Source organism: Haplochromis burtoni, unplaced genomic scaffold, assembly GCF_018398535.1.
Source record: "Haplochromis burtoni strain Fernald_Lab_line unplaced genomic scaffold, NCSU_Asbu1 Contig_227, whole genome shotgun sequence".
In the NCBI taxonomy this organism is placed as follows: domain Eukaryota; kingdom Metazoa; phylum Chordata; class Actinopteri; order Cichliformes; family Cichlidae; genus Haplochromis; species Haplochromis burtoni.
In genome coordinates, this window is record NW_024582588.1 from 722,994 (window position 1) to 741,251 (window position 18,258).

At 42.6% G+C, this 18,258-nt stretch overlaps 1 protein-coding gene across 2 annotated transcripts in view; it reads right to left on the bottom strand.

Annotated features, from left to right (window-relative positions):
- nf1a (neurofibromin 1a) overlaps nt 1–5,418 on the bottom strand; it is a 133,738-nt gene extending 128,320 nt beyond the window's left edge. For both annotated transcript variants that reach the window (XM_005937135.2, XM_005937134.2), the window contains exon 1: nt 5,157–5,418. In XM_005937135.2, coding sequence (XP_005937197.1) covers nt 5,157–5,216 — 60 coding nt within the window. In that variant the 5' untranslated portion in view covers nt 5,217–5,418. The remainder of the gene's footprint in view (nt 1–5,156) is intronic.
- Nucleotides 5,419–18,258: the final 12,840 nt, after the last annotated feature.

Genomic DNA, 18,258 nt, shown 5'->3' on the forward strand with positions numbered 1-18,258 from the left:
TTTCCGTGGTGCTGATGCTGCGCTGAGCGGACAGCTCCTGAAGCATTTGAAGTGTCGGAATGTGGAAATTTCAACATCGCTTGAAAAAACTGCCAGCTAGCAACGTCCCTCTCACCAGTAGGCTAAGTTATTTACAAGCTGAATGTGGTTGTTGGGGTTAGCTAAGATACAGTCATTAAGAAGCGGCACAACTAATATGTCTATGTGAGCTAATGTGCGATGTGCACCGCTGGCCGGCCATTTATTTCTAATGCACCTTCTCCGATTAATTCACTGCCTGTTGTGCCATTAGTTAACCCTTCACAGCTGGCACGCGTGCCCAGGGTTGCCGACCCCTGCTGTATACTATGCCAGCCACTTCGTTATGGCAGTCCATGTATGCCCTGCCTGCTAGCATCTTGCACGTTGCTGTTATGTGTTGGATTGTCTCAGGGGCATCTTTACACATCCTGCCCCTAGAATATTGCCTGGTGTGACAGACCCCAGCCTCTATGAATCTTGTCTTCTGTGCTATCCTCAGTAGGATTTCTCGATGTCAGCCACTTCCTCTATCTGCCATAGGTACATAATGTGCAGGGGCTTGTCCTTTCATGATGGTTCCTCCTCCTTCTTGTGTTTCTGCTGCCTGAGGTATTCACTGAGCACACGGTCGGTCATGGGAACTTACATTCATTAGTCCCAAGCCTCCTTCCTTCTGCTTAGCGTACAGCCTCACTGTGCTAGACTTAGAATGAAACCCTCCATGCATGGTCAGGAGCTTCCTGGTCTTGATGTCAGTGGCTTCTATCTCCTCCTTTGGCCAGCTTATTATCCCAGCAGGGTACCTGATCACGGGCAGGACGTAGTCATTATGTGTTGCATCCTTCTCCCATATGCTCTTCCAGTATTGCTCAGTCTCCACCCTTTGTGGAGCTGTTGTCATATTGTTGCCCTGCCACTGGGAATATACCTTGGATGGTTCTGTGGAGAACAGCTAGTTTATTCTTCTGCCTTCAATCTCTCTGGTATACCTCGTCAAGCGGCTGGCCAAACCTGTGAGTCTTTGTTTGGTAGTTTCCAAGACCTCAGGTATGGACAGCAAGCTCAGATGGCTACATTCTGAGCCGATCACATATCAATCTGATACCAATATCAGCAAACTGGTATCTATACTAGGGATATTTGGATTGCTTCGCCTACTTCTACTAAACCAGTAACATAAAAACTGGAAACATTTTCCAGCAGTGCTGATGTGGTATAGCATTTGGTTTCTTGCTATACATACCATCACAGCAATCACGCTTAATCCATTTTCTTTTCTACTGTATTACAAAAAATTAATGCAACTGAAAAAGAGTCATCTGCAACTCTTCAAGTATTTGTCACTCAATAGCTTGGTCTCAGTAATGATAGAAATGCTATATAATATTTATTCATTACATTTTTTCTTTTCTTGTTTATTTTAAAGCTTCATTGTAACTGCTACTATACTAGTACAAAAAAGTATACTTCAAAATGTTGACATTTTTTGGGAAGTGAAAATCCTTCACAGTAGCAACCCAAAAACTGACCACATATAACAAACATACTTAACAAAAATCTATGTAATTTCAAATAATTTCTTTGATATTTTAACAGTTTTGATTTTATAGTCAAAAAATAATAATAATTTTAAATTAGTAACTTTTGCTAGGTTTACAGCTACCATCCACACAAGTCTGGGTTTCTAAAATTCAGACTTAGTTTTCTTGGGAAAACTTCTTACCTGTTCCCCCCCGGTCTGAACAAGCATAAAGAAACTTTTGGAAACAGTGACACAGACACATGTATGTGCTTCCTGATTGGATCTTATCAATCATGTTTCCTCAACTGACTTGTCACATCAGTATCTTGTGACTCTTTTCCAAAGGAAACAAAAACAAAGTGCTTAAATCAGCACACAAAGAATTACAAGGGTTGCTTGCTGGCTTTGTTGTCCATGACTATTATATACATGCAGATAGCGTGACCAGTCAATTAACTGTAATGGTCACCTATTAATTTTCAAGTATGGACATAGATCATTCCTCAAATGCTGCCAAAATGCTTGTCTACATGAAATTTTTCAACTGCCATTTTAAAATGAAAGTTTTTAATATCTCTCTCTCTCTCATATATATATATATATATATTAGGGGTGCAACGATATTCGTATCGATATTGAACCGTTCGATACAGTGCTTTCGGTTCGGTACGCATATGTATCGAACAATACAACATTTGTAATTTATTTTATCAACTTTCCTTCTGACGATGCTGTCTGTGTTGAGCGCTCAGTGAATCTGTGTTCGACTACTCCGCCTAGGCTGCACTGTCGAGCGCAGATCCACTGAGCGCTCAACACAGACAGCATAGTCAGAAGGAAGAGCGCAGGGCAAGCTAGCGAGACAGAAGTTAAGCTCTCCTTAGGCAGGCAAATTGAACCTCATTCAGATCTGGCGTTTGGAATTATTTTGGTTTTCATGTGACGTATGACCCTGAAGGTAAGCGAGTCATGGACTAAAGTAAAACAGTATGTTGGATGTGCCATGCAATGCTCAATTACATTGGTGTGAACTAGTGTGTTAGCGCAGTTAGCTCGTTAACGTGTTGGCCGTCTAGCCCCATGCACGGGGCGATCGGCGGTAGCTCGTTAACGGAGATTTGCCGTGTTGTGGCGTTAAGGTCATTTCAACGAGATTAACCTGAAAGCACTAGTGGGAACACAACGAATATGACTGCACATTTACGCCGACATCATCCTAGTGCAAAGACAAAAACAACAAGCATGCTACTAACTTTAGCCATTTAGACAGCTGTTAGCACATGATTCTCCTTATGCTGCTGAGAATATAGCCCAGAAGAAGCGGATAGTATAGCTTTTATTTTGGAAAGAGCCATTTCTCTGTAATAAACTCTCTTTTCCAAAGATGAGTGATTCCTCAATCAGATACAGGACTCGCAATATCGCTAGCCCGACGTCCCGGAGCTAGCGATTTTTTCAGTCGGGCTACCAAAATCTATCTCTGCCCTGCCCGTCGGGCTATTGTAGGAAAAATATATGTCAATGCTTTTGCATTCTTTCAGAAATGTAGCTGGGTAATTATGTCATTGGCATCGGTGAGCCACTGTCAATATGTGACATATTGAAGTCGCGTTTGAATTTGCGCTTGTTTTTTTGCTTTCACTTTGCAATCGTGCGAACTGTGTATAGAGAGCGACAGCACTGATCTGTGAGTGATGATAATTTGTGCACCAATTCCTCTGACATCGTCTTATTAATCGTTAGCTTACTATGCAAACATGACAAGTGAAATCTCCCGCAGCAAGCTTAAACATGTGAGAGGTTGATCGCGCAGAGAATCGCTGAGCTTATGTGAGTGCGTGTGTAAAAGCATTTCAGTTCTGCTGAGCCAAATAAGACAGGTCAGGGTGAAGAAGTGACAGCCAAAGAAAAGCTTACCACAAAACGGAGAAGTTATGACAAATCAGACTATAAGGCAAAAAGAAAGTGCAGCTTTATGGTTTCATGGACAAAATAATTTCTGTGGCTGCAATATGACGAGCTAAATAACCAGGGCTGCACATAAGTGGTCCGCAGGTGCGCATTCGCTGTCAAAATAAAAAACACGCACAAGGGTTAGGGTTAAATTTAAAAACTGTACTTTTGAGTTAAAATATATATTTATAATTTTAATAAATGACAAATTAAAAAGGCATGAACATTTTTTTGTATCGAAAAAATATCGAACCGTGACACCAAAGTATCGAACCGAACCGAACCGTGAATTTTGTGTATCGTTGCACCCCTAATATATATATATATATATATAAACAAAATGTAATATTAGACAAATATAAGTAAAAATCAGAGGCTTCTAAATGATGAGTTAATTTATTAAGAGAAAAAGAAAAGATACTTTTTAAAATAGAACTAGATAGGTTTAGGTAAATTGAAAAAGGAGGGCCAGATGTCCTTGGGTTATCCTTGTCTAACATTAAAATTTGTAAGTGTGACAAATATCCCCCCCCCCCCCCTCCCAAAAAAAAAAAAAACGGACAGAGGTTGTTTTTTAAAAAAATAAATAAAAAAAAAGCAAGGTAGGCAGTAAGCAATATAAACACTGACCATTAAATGCTTTTTCTGTTAATTATTATTATTAGTGTCTTCCAAACACGCTCAGATTGCTCAAAATGTAATAGTGTCAATGACAAACTATGTGTATTTCAGCACAGACTGTTGCCTGTGAGGTTTTAATTGGGGTTTGGTGCAATAATAACTAACAAGCAGATGTAACACCGAAAGCCACTTTTTCCAGTGGTAGTAATCCAGGCTAAGCTGCTAAATCCTACGTACAAGCCATGATCTGTATCAACTAACACCCAAGACAACTTAAGAAAAGCGAATTACTTTTCACAATCACAATCTACCAAAATTAACTTTGACTACTGTCTGACTGGGAGGTTTTTTCTTTTGTAAACAGCTGATGCATGTTTTGTCGACGTCGTAGATGTGTCATACTTAAAGGAAATAACTAATACATTGTAACAAGAGCTAAGTTTTGAGTATAAACTGATATGGATTTCTCTTACAAATAAAGAAAAGCAGGCGTCTCACAGTAACTGTTAAGAAAATAGCTGTTAGAAAGAGGCGCATTAACTTTTAGTACTCACACCCCAGTAAGTTCATAAGATATTTTGGATGCAGTGTGCTACCCCAGCCACATCTTTTTTGTTTACATTAGAAAGCTAGGCCTGCTAATGTTAGCTACCTAGCTGACAAGAGAGAAAACGACAGATCAACTTTAAATGGCAAACAGACGTGTCTTCACTGGTTCAAATGTTCTAGATATAATGTTTTATTAACATTATTCCCCACTGGAACAGGCAAATCCCAACAGCTCAATTATAATATGAGATAAACGTGCTAACTGATCGTGGAGACAGCGCTAGCTAGAAAGACCTCATCTTCAGTGTTTTGCAGCTGGAAGAAGCAAACACAGTACACTACAGTGGAGAAAGTACATTTGACAAATGAATCGGTATTTAATTCGATTTTCAAAACACCTCGTTGCTGTATATATTACGTTAATTAGAGTATTTCAGCGTCAACACTACCGAAGCTTGCTACACCCATCTACTGAATGAGCCCATCTTACCTGCTCATCAAATCTAGTAATCACGGCCTGGACCCATTCCACTGGTTTGTGAGCCGCCATGACCAGGCGGACGGACACCGCAGCCCTCTGCTGCTAAATCCAAGATGCAAGACCGCAGCTGACGGGCTTAGTAATGCATGGAAATTGTCTTGAATCTGTGGGAAAGGACGAAAGGGGCGAGATTTTTTCTCCTTCTTTAGGATTCACCATCCCACCGCCATGACACACAACCGGAAGTCTTCTTCACAGAAACTGACTGGGGGGCGGGCGGTGAAGGGTCAAGTTAGCCGTAATGAAAAAGGGCACTTCCAGGCACTGTTTTCAAGATTCATCATCATTTTCATTTTCATTATGCAACATGTATGCTACATGTAACACGGTATGCTATGCCAACATATACACATAAATATATATAAATATAAAATACATATAATACTATATGTGTGTGTGTATATATATATATATATATATATATATATATATATATATGTATATATATATATATATATATACATATATATATACATATATATATATATATATATATATATATATATATGTGTGTGTGTGTGTGTGTGTGTGTGTGTGTGGACACGTTCCAATTTCGTTGTACTATTGTACTAGGTATGACTGTGCAATGACAATAAAGAGTTATCTCTCAAACTAGAACTCTGTTCACAGACGCTAGAAAACTCGTACAGTTGTGCCTTTGTTTACCACTATCAGTGGCCTCACAGGAGAGATACTTCTTTAACTTGAGATCACTGAAATCATGGTTACAGTCCACTATATCGCATGTCCGTCGAATGTCCACACAGGCATTTTGAATAAGAAATATAGACATTAGAGTCCACATGAAGGAATTTATGAGGGCTCTCTTCAGACCCTGAGTGCCAAGCCACATTTGGTATTGTACCCCTGCACCAAGATAAAGGTAAAGCTTTAACTTGTTATGAACACTTAAAACATTGCTATTAAGCATGAATATATCCTTGCTGCAAAATGGATTTAGCCATTTTGTATGCTTTGAAAATGCGTCTTTTGGGTCAGTTCAAATGTTGTATGTTTTTTTTATATATCTTTTATTCAGCTGTGCACGTTGTATGTTGCTGGTTGCTGTATGTAATAGAACTTCATAGTTGTAAGACTGGCCTATTGTTTTCTAGTTTCATTATGATTTTGCTCACTGGTGTGTTCACCTTTTCACAAAGGAGATGTTTAATTACGGTCTCCTTTATAGGTACAAGATCTTTTTCAAACTCTGGATAACAGATTGTTGGATCTGTACATCTTTGTTTTTGCTTATTCTTGTCTGCTTCGTGCATCAGGGTTTGTTATCTGCAAGACAAATTTGTGTTTAATTATTTTACTGTTGCATTTAGAACAAGACAACATGACTTGTATGTTTACTAAAAATAACTCATACTTGTTAAATAAAAATGTGTATGAAGTATATTTTATAGCCTGTTATTGTATACTATACTTTTAGTCTAATAAACCCCACCATGCAAGCATAAAAAGTGTAACACCTACTGCAGGACCAGTACACAGTGATGAGAAGTGGGTTATTGGAACAAGGCATACATGGGCAACTACTGGACAAGAATATGGAATTACCAGATGAGCCAGTGAGAGGGGTTATATGCAGCATATGTGAGTACTCTGGATGAGTAGAAAGCCAACATCCATACTGACCAAGAAGCAACTAATAACTCAATAACATCAACAGAAAACACACTCAATGTAGCCACCCTAGGAAGAGCACAACTCCCTCAGCTAATTGACAGAGTCCTATCAGAGGAGATGCTTGCCGATATGAATATTGCTCTATGCACCACCCCCACTTTACACAAGTCTTAAAAAACAATACAAACTATAAAAACTGTACAACTGGGCAGAAATGATAAAATACAAAATAGGCTGAACATATCGCAACCTGGATGAACCTTAGATATTAATGAATAAAGAATAAATAAAGAATACAGGTTTAGGAAGAAAGCTGGACAACCAATGGACATGGACATCATCTCCACGTACTGACTGAAAAAGCAGACGAGAGAGATAGGACAGAGAGAGATTGAGGTCCCCCTGGCTTACTTCTTATCACATCTGAGAAAGGGTAAAAGGTCTTAATAGCCTTTTATGTTAAAAAAAATAAAGTGGTATTACAGAGTTTATCTATATGAGCTTTTGCTAATGCTAAATCCTCTTTATTATTAAACAAAGATGTAATGAAAGTATAAGTCTTATTAATATGTTGACTGAAAAATGCAGTTTGAGTAATGAAAATGATTCTAACATCTGGATTTTGTTTGCATAGATATGATCCAGTTACGACCTTGGCAGAGTTGCATCTGTGTGTGGCTGCAGGAATGTGGAAAGAAATGGAAATGTGTAGCCAACGATCATTAAACATGATTTTGAATAAGAGAAATGGTATTAAGTGTTGGTTATTGAACACAGAACCGTAATTCATATATGATTTTGCTGAAAGTGTCATGGTCTGGGTGAGTCCCAGTGTTTTTCCTCCAAGCCAGCAGCTCCACCTCTGGGAGGAGCCACCGTGTTCCTGCTCATTGCTCGCACCTGTGGGTAATTAAGCCGTGGACTTATAAGGCCAGCGGCGCTCAACTTCTCTTAGCCAGATTCTCAGCTAACCACAGTTAATACAGGCCACCGCTTTGTTTTGTACACGGCTTAGCGAACTACCTTGACTCATCTTGTATCTCTCTTTCATAGCAATGCACCATAGATTAGCAGACGCAACTCTCCGCCATAGAACCCCCATTCGGACGCTGGACCTCCTGACAGTCTCACGGTTTTACTCACTCCACGCACCTGCCTGCCTCCCTGCCTCAACGTCAGGAATTTCGGTTACGTACCACTCACCGGGACCACGCTACCGATCCACCTGCGGCAAGTAAGCAGTGCAAAGGAATATTCAGAACAAATAGCTTGCCAGTATTCCTCCGGAACCATACCTGACATATGTACTCTTGTTTCAGTGACTCTGACCCCTTTCCAGGGACCCAGCCATCCAGTTTGACTCTCCCTTTTGACCCTAACCACAGAACTGCAGTTTCCACCATTGAAAAATCACTGATTGTTTACTTAGCTCAGGTCGCATAAGTGCTGTTTAGTTTTGGTGTTTGTTCCTAGCACTAGTTAAACACACAACTCAGTTTTCTGGGGGTTTTTTCACTTACACTTGTTGTGAAAGAATAAACGTTGTCAATAAAACGTTCTCTGTGCTGCTCTGCGTTCTGCATTTGAGTCCTTTTTCTTTTGAGTCGGCCTCGGCCGTGACAGATCAGTATTAAGCATAATCAACTAAATAAAATCAGGTGTAAGTTTGATCGATATAACAAATAAGAGAGTATAATAATGACAGTAAAGACAGGCCTATCACTGAATGTGTGTGTGTGTGTGTGAGGATAGGAGGGCAGAGTGAGCAGACACTAAGCAATGTCTGACTATAAAACACATTTTTCAATAAAATACATTTTATTGTATATAATGTGATTCACAAACACAAAGTTCAGAAGAGAAAAAGTGAGAAAACTTTTCCCTGTATTTGAATTAAAAAAAGAATATGCTGAAATGAGTGTTCATGTAAGAATGAGCTAATCTGGCACCCTGGAGAGCATCGCCAGATCCTCCTGTCTCAGGAAAACCAGGGCCATGACAGGTGACCGATTGCTCCCTGCCTGCCACCTGCCTGAGGCGCCGACCAGAGAACAGTGGGTCAACACTGCTCTCTGGTCGGCACCTCAGGTCCATCAAGTCCCACATCTCTAAACTCACAAAGAACTTCTTCCCCTGGGTAATTCAGACTGTTAATATACGCTTTCCCCCCACACCACACCCTGCCGACTCATCTCCCCAAATTAATTTTTTTTTTAAAATTCCTGCAGTTTTACTATTTATATTTTATTCCTGTTGGTGTGGAGCACCCATAATTTTGTACATGTGCAATGACAATAAAGGACTATCAGAGAGATCAACTGCTGCCGAAACTGTAAACCTGCAAGTTGATTTTGTATGTTTTGGCTTGTTCCTGATTTTTTGTTAGATCATCGCCTCAAGACGATTTGGATTGCCGCTCTTCAGGCTAGGGTGTGCCTGTTCTCTCTCCAACCTTTCTTCTCACAAAGATCAGAACAAGCTCAGCATCAGTGTTGGGCAAGTTAATTATAAAAAGTAATTAATTATAGTTACTAGTTACTTCTTCAAAAAAGTAACTGAGTTAGTAACTGAGTTACAATATTCTAAAAGTAATTAATTACTTGAAAAGTAACTATTGCGTTACTTTAAAAAAAATTGTTTAACCCTCTTTGGTCCAGGGTATAATTGGCCATTTTTAACTACTTTTGATTTTCCCTCCACATTTTACCTTTAAAAATTATTTACTTTGTCTTGTTTGGTATCATCAGCACAACCTCACGTGTCTGAATTTACAGTTGTGTTTTCATTTTGACAGACTGTATTACCACAATTCATCTAAAATCAGACAAAAAACATAAAATCCGAGTAGAAAAAGTTATATTTTTACTGTAACAACCACAAACATGTTTAATGAATCATATTTCATAACTTTAAATGCAAATATAAATTGTCAATTTTAAAATCATATGCACAAGTTTTGCAAACAACAAAGTTATTTGCATCCATTTACCTTTTACCTTGATTTTTTAAATAACCATTTCAAACTATTTACATAACAATCAGCTGTTCTGCATTCAATAAGATGCCACACAAATTATTTGTGCCACTCCAAAAAAAATTTCTGTCCACTATAAAGGAGAACGTCACAGCCTGATATCTGCAGGTCTGACAGCAGCAGGTGTATCACTCCTGTTTCTACCTGGAGACAGCAGTCGCCTCATTGTTCTGACACATCTCAAAACTCGCTCTCCCTCTATTTCTGCTGTCTTTCTCTCTCTCTCTCTCTCGCCGTCACTCCTAAAACTTCCCCTGTTTTGTTTTGTTGTTTTGGTCATATGCAGAGAGTGCTCGCTGCGCTGTCCTTAGACAGTAAAAGTGACGAAACTATTGAGAAAAAACGCCATGTATATATTGTTTATCATGACTCTGGTTTTACGTGGCCTATCAACACAATTTAAAAACTGGTATATATCATCTTGTTGCTTTGTCTTTAAGTGGTCGTGTGATTGGCTTACCACAACTACTTTATTCTTCCTCAGTCAAACAGCAGCACTCACACGATTGTTTTGCCCCTTAGCTCCAGGTGTTGTGCTAGACCAGACCTTCTCAAAGTGTGGGGCCCGCCCCCTAGGGGGGGCGCAGAGCCATGGCTGGGGGGACGAGGTATGAAAAGGAAAAAAACAAAACACTTGGACACAGTAGCGGTTTTTGATACAGGCGACACGGGCGGTTGCCCGGGGCGGCATCATGGTGGGGGGCGGCATCACGGGCATCGGCAAAAAAATAAATAAAAAATTGCTCGTACTCATGCTGCCCCGACATCAGCCAGCGCATATTGGGAATGGTACAGGCACCGATCGGTTTTCTATCGCCCATTTGCTGGGAGTAAGGGCGCCCTCCGTTTGCGAGGTGCGCCTGCTGCTTGCGGCACAGGGAGGAGAGGGCGGGGCTGGCTGGAGCGGCATTTAATAACCAACTCGCAAAATAAAACAAAATCTAAAAAAAACAACAAACACGAAAACACCAGACATCATGATAGAGACTTATAATTTGCAGCGATGTTTTTTCAAAATTCTATATGCGAAAAGTGAGCGAGAGCCCTCGGTGCGCCTGCTCGCTGCTGAAGTCAAAGTAAACTTTATTGTCATCTCGGCTACATACAGTCCAGTATATAGAGAGACGAGACGACGAGGCTCCAGTTACAGCAGTGCAAGTAAACAAACAATAAATATAAGAAGAGTAAGAAAATAAATATACACTTTAGGACCAGGGGTAAAGGGATCAATAACAATTTAAAATTTATAATTTACAGTTTGATGATTTAAAGTCTCACACACAACCCGTCGAAAGGGGAGGGGGGCCGGCTGCTTCCAAATAGAGCACATTTCATTCATAATGTTGTAAATTATGTATTCATGATTTGAATCCTGGGTTGTGTGAAATCCCAGAAATAAACCCTAGACAAAGTGAATCTGTGAACTAAGGTGTAGGTCTATTAGGTTATGTTGTGGTGATCCTTGGGTTGGGGGATGGGTGTTCATACTGGAGTGCAAAATTAAAACCAATGTAAGATGGACAAGAAAAGTTCAAAGCCATCAGGTGCTCAGTTTAGAAAAAATAGAAAAGAAGAGGAGGAGAAACGAGCAAAAGATACAGGTAAGCAGATGTGTCATTGGATAATGGCAGGTCATCCTGAAACAATCAGAATCAGAATACTTTATTAATCCCTAAGGAAATTATGTGGGTTACAGTTGCTCCAAAAAGAAATGGTAAAAATAGTAACAGTAACAGACTAAACTCCAAACAATACATTATGTTACAGATTTTAATATTAATTAGTCATTGTCAATTGTTGATTTGTCCTGTTCTCATTGTATGATGAATTATGATGGCTGTTTGGTAGCCGTTTGCATACTATGCCTCTCTCTCTTCATATGTGTGTGTGTATGTGTGTGGTGGGGGGGGGCGGGGGGGCAGAGGGTGTGGGGCGACGGTATGAAAATCAACACGCTTGGACACTGCTAGCACGGGGCGCCCACAGAAACGCAAAGCAGGAGATGAAGCATCGCTGAATATGTTTCCAAACCAACTTCATTCTAAGCCAAAGACTAGAAAATATGGTGAAGCAAATCTTCCCTTTGGTTTCACCTGCACAAGTGCACAAGGTCTCCCTGCAGAACTGGTTTTCCCTTTGTTGGGAGCACACGCTGGGCTCTTCAAATCATGGACAAACAGTATCCCACATTCTTGATTTTTAGTTCACAAACACTTCTCATAATAACTAACTACTCCTGACATTTTGGAGATGTTAGCTCTTTATACAGTAAAGTTACAGTGGGATACAAATAATATCAGGCTGATCCTGCCACGATTTGTTCCCCCTGTTCAAATCACGGACAAACAGGATCCCACAGCTGTTTATGTTTTTGAACCCATTTTGCACAGAGAGGCATTTTTTGAAAAATGTATTGATAGCAATGTTGAATATTATTACACAGGAAAAAAACAACTACACGTAAAATAATCACACCGTGACGCCTCTGCCTTTGTAAATGGAGGGACAGTAACTGCGTGTAAAACCTGCAGACAGTCAGATTAACAGTATTTTGTCTCTATCTGCCATTCTGCAATTCATCTCATTTAAATTCAAATTCAAATTCAAATTTTATTTGTCACGTACACAGTCATACACAGTACGATATGTAGTGAAATGCTTGGACAACTGCTCGTGACCTAAAGAAAACAAAAAAAGGAAAGGCTATGAATAAGATAGGAAATAAATATGAAAAATTAAAAAGGGTAAATTTAACTAGGAAGGAATAAAATATAAATTAAGGTTAAAAATGAAATAACTGTACAACACAAATTAGAATGAAGGGTAAATTTAACTGGGAAGAATAAGATAAAATATATAAATTAAAGTTGAAAATAAAATAACTGTACAACAAAATACACAATACACAATATAGAACTATATAAGAATGTATGAAGAAATCTAAATATAAATAAATATATACACAATAACAGCAGCTGTACAAGTATTAACCGGAAATGAAGAATATAGTGACCAGTGTTGTGCAAAAACAAAGTCCAGAAAGTCCAGTGTGTGTGTAAGAACCATATGTGTGGGTCAGTACTGTGTGGTGGTGTGATTGAGAGACCGTATCGCCTGCGGGAAGAAGCTCCTCCTCAGTCTCTCTGTGTTGGTCTTCAGGGAGCGGAATCGCTTTCCTGACCTCAACAGAGAGAACAGTCTGTTGTTGGGATGGCTGAGGTCCTTCACGATCTTCCTGGCCTTGGTCCAGCATCTCATGGTCCAGCATCTCATGTAAACAATAACGTGGCGCACAGCGTGACGTGAAAAAGGCACATAACTTTGACGTTGCATGATGAACTCTGTATTCCTCGTCCACACATAAACGCAAAAAAAGAGTTTTAAAAAAATCTCAGTTTTCGCTGATTCAAAACACCGTTTATGTGTGGACGAAACAGCTGCGTTTTCAAACATTTTGCTTGTAAAACAAAGGGGGCCCAGCAAAAAAAGTTTGGGAACCACTGTGCTAGACAGTGATCCTGATTACCGTCAGCGGGAGCGCGCGCGGCTGCTTAAAGCTGTAGCGCCCCGATTACTTACAGCTACTTCCGTGCAAGTGATATAAGATGCGGTAAGCTGAACACAGCTTCAACCGTCTGTTTGTTGAAAAATAGTAACGTGACCGCATTTTCTTGTTAGTAACTGTAACGGCGTTGTAACGATAGGAATAGTAATTAGTTAGATTACTCGTTACTGAAAAAAGTAACACCAATACTTGTAATGCCGTTATTCCCATCACTGCTCAGCATTAGCTCGGAGAAGGTTAATTAGCAAACTGATTTAATTCTGTTTTGCTTATGTTTAATCACTTCATTGAAACATGCTGCATTAAAAAGTCCGAATTGTGGACCTATTTTTTTTTAACCCTTTGTGAAACAGTGAAGGCAAAACCCTGAGTATTAATCTGCATTTGAATAAATAGCTCTTACAGGTTACTCCAGTCTTTTAAAGTAACAGAGCCTTGGGGCTTATTTTTCAAAGCCACTAAACTAAACCTAGTTATATTTCAAGAGCACTGATCTAAAGGGACGCTGCCGTTGATGCGTGTAGCTAGTAGGACTAGGCTTGCAAGGCCATTGCCCCCAGTTTTTTTTTATCAGAGGTAGGAGGGCAACCGCCCAGAGGCCTTCGAGGCAGTTAGTACTGGGCTAATGCCCTCATCCATTTAAGCTCTGCACTGCCTACTGGGTAAGACTCATAGGATCAGTGTGGTGTAAATAAGGCATGACGAGTCCACAGGTCAGATTTCAGAGCCATTTTATTGAACGCGGCTGCAGCTCCCAAGCTACCAGCCGAACATATACCACAACTCTCCCCACAAACCCTAATTCCCCTTATTTAAGTCGGCAGGCCTAATTGCGGATGCCGTGAAGCTGCGTCCACCTTCCCTGCATGGCACCTCAGACCACGCCCCACCACATACTCCCGATGGGGGTATGAGGCCGGGAAGTCATCCAGCCGAACCAGCCATCCAGCTTCCTCCGAAGGGTGGCTGACCTGTCCCTGTGAGGAGCACAGCCATCCAGGAGGGGCTCAGTGTAGAGCCGCAGCTCCTCCACATCAAAAGAAAATAGTTGATGTGGTTTGGGCATCTGACAAGGACGAGCGCCTCCGGTGTTCTGAGCGTGTTGTGGGTCTCACCGGGAGGAGGCCCTGGGAAGACCCAGGACACGCTGGAGAGATTATATCTCTCGGCTGGCCTGGCAATGCCTTGGTGTTCACCTGGACAAGCTGGAGGAGGTGGCCAGGGAGAGGAAGGTCTGGTATTCTCTGCCTAGGCTGCTGCCCCCATGACCCAGCCCTAGATAAATGGAACAAGATGGCTGGATGAAAATATAAAGTGTTGAAATTTGTAATGTAAAACATAAAAAGCTTAAAATGTGATGCGGCCCTGGATAAGTTAATGCGAGAATATAGCTTGCAATTTTGAAATGTTCTCTAAATGAAAGAAACAGGAATGTGAAATAGATTCTATACGTGAGTCAAAAATTACACTAAGACTATGGAGAATGGTATTCAAGGATTGTTGCCTCAGTTTTGTCAGAGTTTAAAACAAGACAGTTACTGGAGATCCAGTCACTAATCCAGGAAGAACAGTCAACTAGGGTGGACAGAATGTCATCAGCATACAAATGATAAGAAATGCATATTAAGTAAAATATTATGGTCAACAGAATCAAAAACAGCACTGAGGTCAAGCAATATGAGCACAGAGCAATTTTCTGCATCAGATGCCAACAGAGGGCAATTATAGCTATCATTATAGAGATCATTAAAAGAGCAGTTTCAGTGGCACGCTGCTTTTGAAAAACAGATTGAATGTGGTCCGAAATCTGCAAAGTGCATAGTAATGATCTAAACTGATTTTCAAAAATTTCTTTTTCATTTTGAAATAGGCTGCTGGGAGAACTGGCATCAATTTGAGGTTTTGTAAGTAATTGAGTTACCTTAGTATACTTAAAATCGGATAGAACACAATCTTGCCTCAGTGAGCTGTTAATAATAGACAGCAATAAGGGAGCAATGCTTGTGAGAGATCCAAACAGGACAGAAAGAATTAAGATCTCTAACAAGGATGATGAGGGTCTTACCTTATCCCTTATACTAACTAAGTCATTAGTCATAGGTAAATCATACGGTTACTGTGTAACCTTGGTTCTCTTAGTCAGAGACTATCTCTCCACACCGTTACGTATTCCATATGTACAAGATACGACCCCCCTTGGTCGTGGTGTGTGGATACTTCTTTAAGACACTCCAGCACACCTGGCTACGCCCCACAGCTCACGTATAAAACAGCTGTGCAGGCGTGACACCGGTGATAGTTTGATTGGAACACGTCTCCGAGCGACCTGACGGTGGAGAGATAGTCTCTCACTAAGGGAACCAAGGTTGCACAGTAACTGTACATACTATCATATCGAGACTATCTCTCCACACCATTACATTATCCATATGTACGGGGTAACTCTCTAAGACACCCCGCGAGGAGACAGTGCAACCGAACCCCCGAGAGGGAAGGTGCCAATGAACCATCGACAAAGTACACATAAGCAGACCACCCTGGTCAGGGCTTCGCCAGACGCGAAGGCCAAGCCGGGGGGTGGAGGCAGCAGTCTGCAGACGCCAGACTGGCCCGAACCTGTAGTGCAGGACGCAGAACCGCAAGTGATTGGCCGCTCAAGGTCAGCCTGGGAACCGTGAAGCACACCGCCAGGGAGCGCAGCACACCAAGCTGCCAAGTAGTATCCTGCTGGTTGCATAAGCCATGCGGGCAATGCCAGACAGACAGCCTGCAATGTCAGCACAGCCGCTGAAAGCAGAGGGCCGAGGTAGGGACATGACCCAAAGTGTCTGTCCCCAAGCCACCCCACGCCATCCACAGACTGGCAAGGGGGCTGGCGGTCCAGCCAACTGAAAGGCCAATTGGGGACACAACCCAAAGGTGTGCCCCAATTCCTGTTGGCCACTAAGTGCTGTTGCAGCAGGTGTGTCGCAAGGGCGAACTCGCTACTCGTGCACAGTCGGCGCTGGAGGGTGAAGAACACTCACTCACTGGCTGACACATCAGACACAGCGAGGTCCAACTGGCGTGGAAAACACAGCCTGCAGCCGCAGCAGCTCATATGCCAGGCAGAACCTGGCTAAGAGGCTGGAGAACGTACACTTGCTGCAGTGAAGTCCGACTGGCGCGTTAGCCGGCTAACCACGGGCAATACGCCAGGGGAACACAGCCCGCAGCAGCAGTACAGCTGCGAAAGGTAACGTAAACCGCAATATGTGGGCAATCTGCCAGACAGAGAGCCAGCGCCGCAGGCTGGAGAACTGTCAACTGCTGGCCCAGTCGGCAGACGCAGTGAGGCCTGACTGGCATATAAACCGGCAAAGCACGGGCAATATGCCAGGGGAACACAGCCTACAGCAGTGCTGGCCACTAGGCCCAACTCAAAGGATGTCATGAGGGAGGAAGGTGGCTGGAGGACAGGTGATCCTAGGCTCCGAGTCCTCCCCGCCTCACCTGAACACGGCTGTCTCCACACGCCTGCATAGGGCCCTCAGCACAGAGAGGTGGCCGCAGGGCAGACAGGCAGTCCCATCAGGCAACCCTGGTTGTCCGACCAGAGCCAAGCGTCATAAACATCAATCTCCTGACAATCAACCTCCACCGACCCAGGCCTCACAAGGCGAGGCCATGGCAGGGAATGCTGCGGGAGGGGCCCGGAAATCAAGCGACCCAGACATAGGTCCACCCATCCAGGCCCCACTCCAGTGGCAGCCAGAGGGGATGGAAGCTTCTTCAACATCGACCTCACGGTAATCAACCTCCACCGTCCACCTGGGCCGGTGGAGGTTGATTCCCTCACACGCTGCAGCCATCATCCCCATTTTAGCCTTAGAGGCACAGGATGTGGGAGAGCTCTCCGTGTCCCCAGCCTGCCTGCAGCTGTCGTGTCAAGCTCCATCCCTATAGAGCGACCGACAAAATGGCCACCAGCCAACAGCAGTTACCCTCACGCCCCTGTTAGAGCATGCCGCCCTGCCCAGGGAGGGCTTGAAGGGGCATCCAGAGGGACCAGGGACGGGGCTATCGGGGGAGGGGCCAAAGGCAAACTAATCTCGCCATGCATGGCAGCAACCATCTCCGGGCAGGGGACCATAAATGCTGGGAGGCAGGGCACTCAACTGCCTGCAACCAGACCAATCAGGCAGCAGCGGCACCTGAGATAGGAGGCGCTGTGGCTGTGTGACATCACCAACCTTGAGGTCTGTTCTACTAGACAGGACCTCAGGAAGGGCTAGTTCCCTCACCCGGCATGCTCCAATCAAGAGCTGAAGGGATCCATCTTGCCCGACACTGTGCCTGGGGACCAGCAGTGGGCAGCCCAGGGACAGGTGGGCGACACCGGAGGAGAGGATGGAAGCTTCTTCAACATCTGCCTCCTGATAAGTCAACCTTCACCGGCCCAGGCCTCACAGAGGCAGGGGCATGGGAGCGACGCTGAGGGAGAGGCCAGCAGTGAATCAGCAAGATTGCTCCAGACCAACGGCCAATTAGAGATGCCACTTGCTGTATGCTGGCTGCAGGAATCATCGAGCCTTCACACAGTGAGTGGTGTAGTCCTGTTGTGCTTTTGCCAAAGAAAGATAATTCTAAGCTTAGATGTTGTGTAAACTTTTCTGAGTTAAATTGTATGTGTGTTTTTGATCCGTATCCAATGCAAATCCTAATTTTCTGACACCATTGACCTCTGTAAAGGATATTGGCAGGTTCCCTTGACAGAATCTTCAAAGGACTTACATTTAGAGTACCAAGTGGATTGTTTAGATTCACAGTGATGCCTT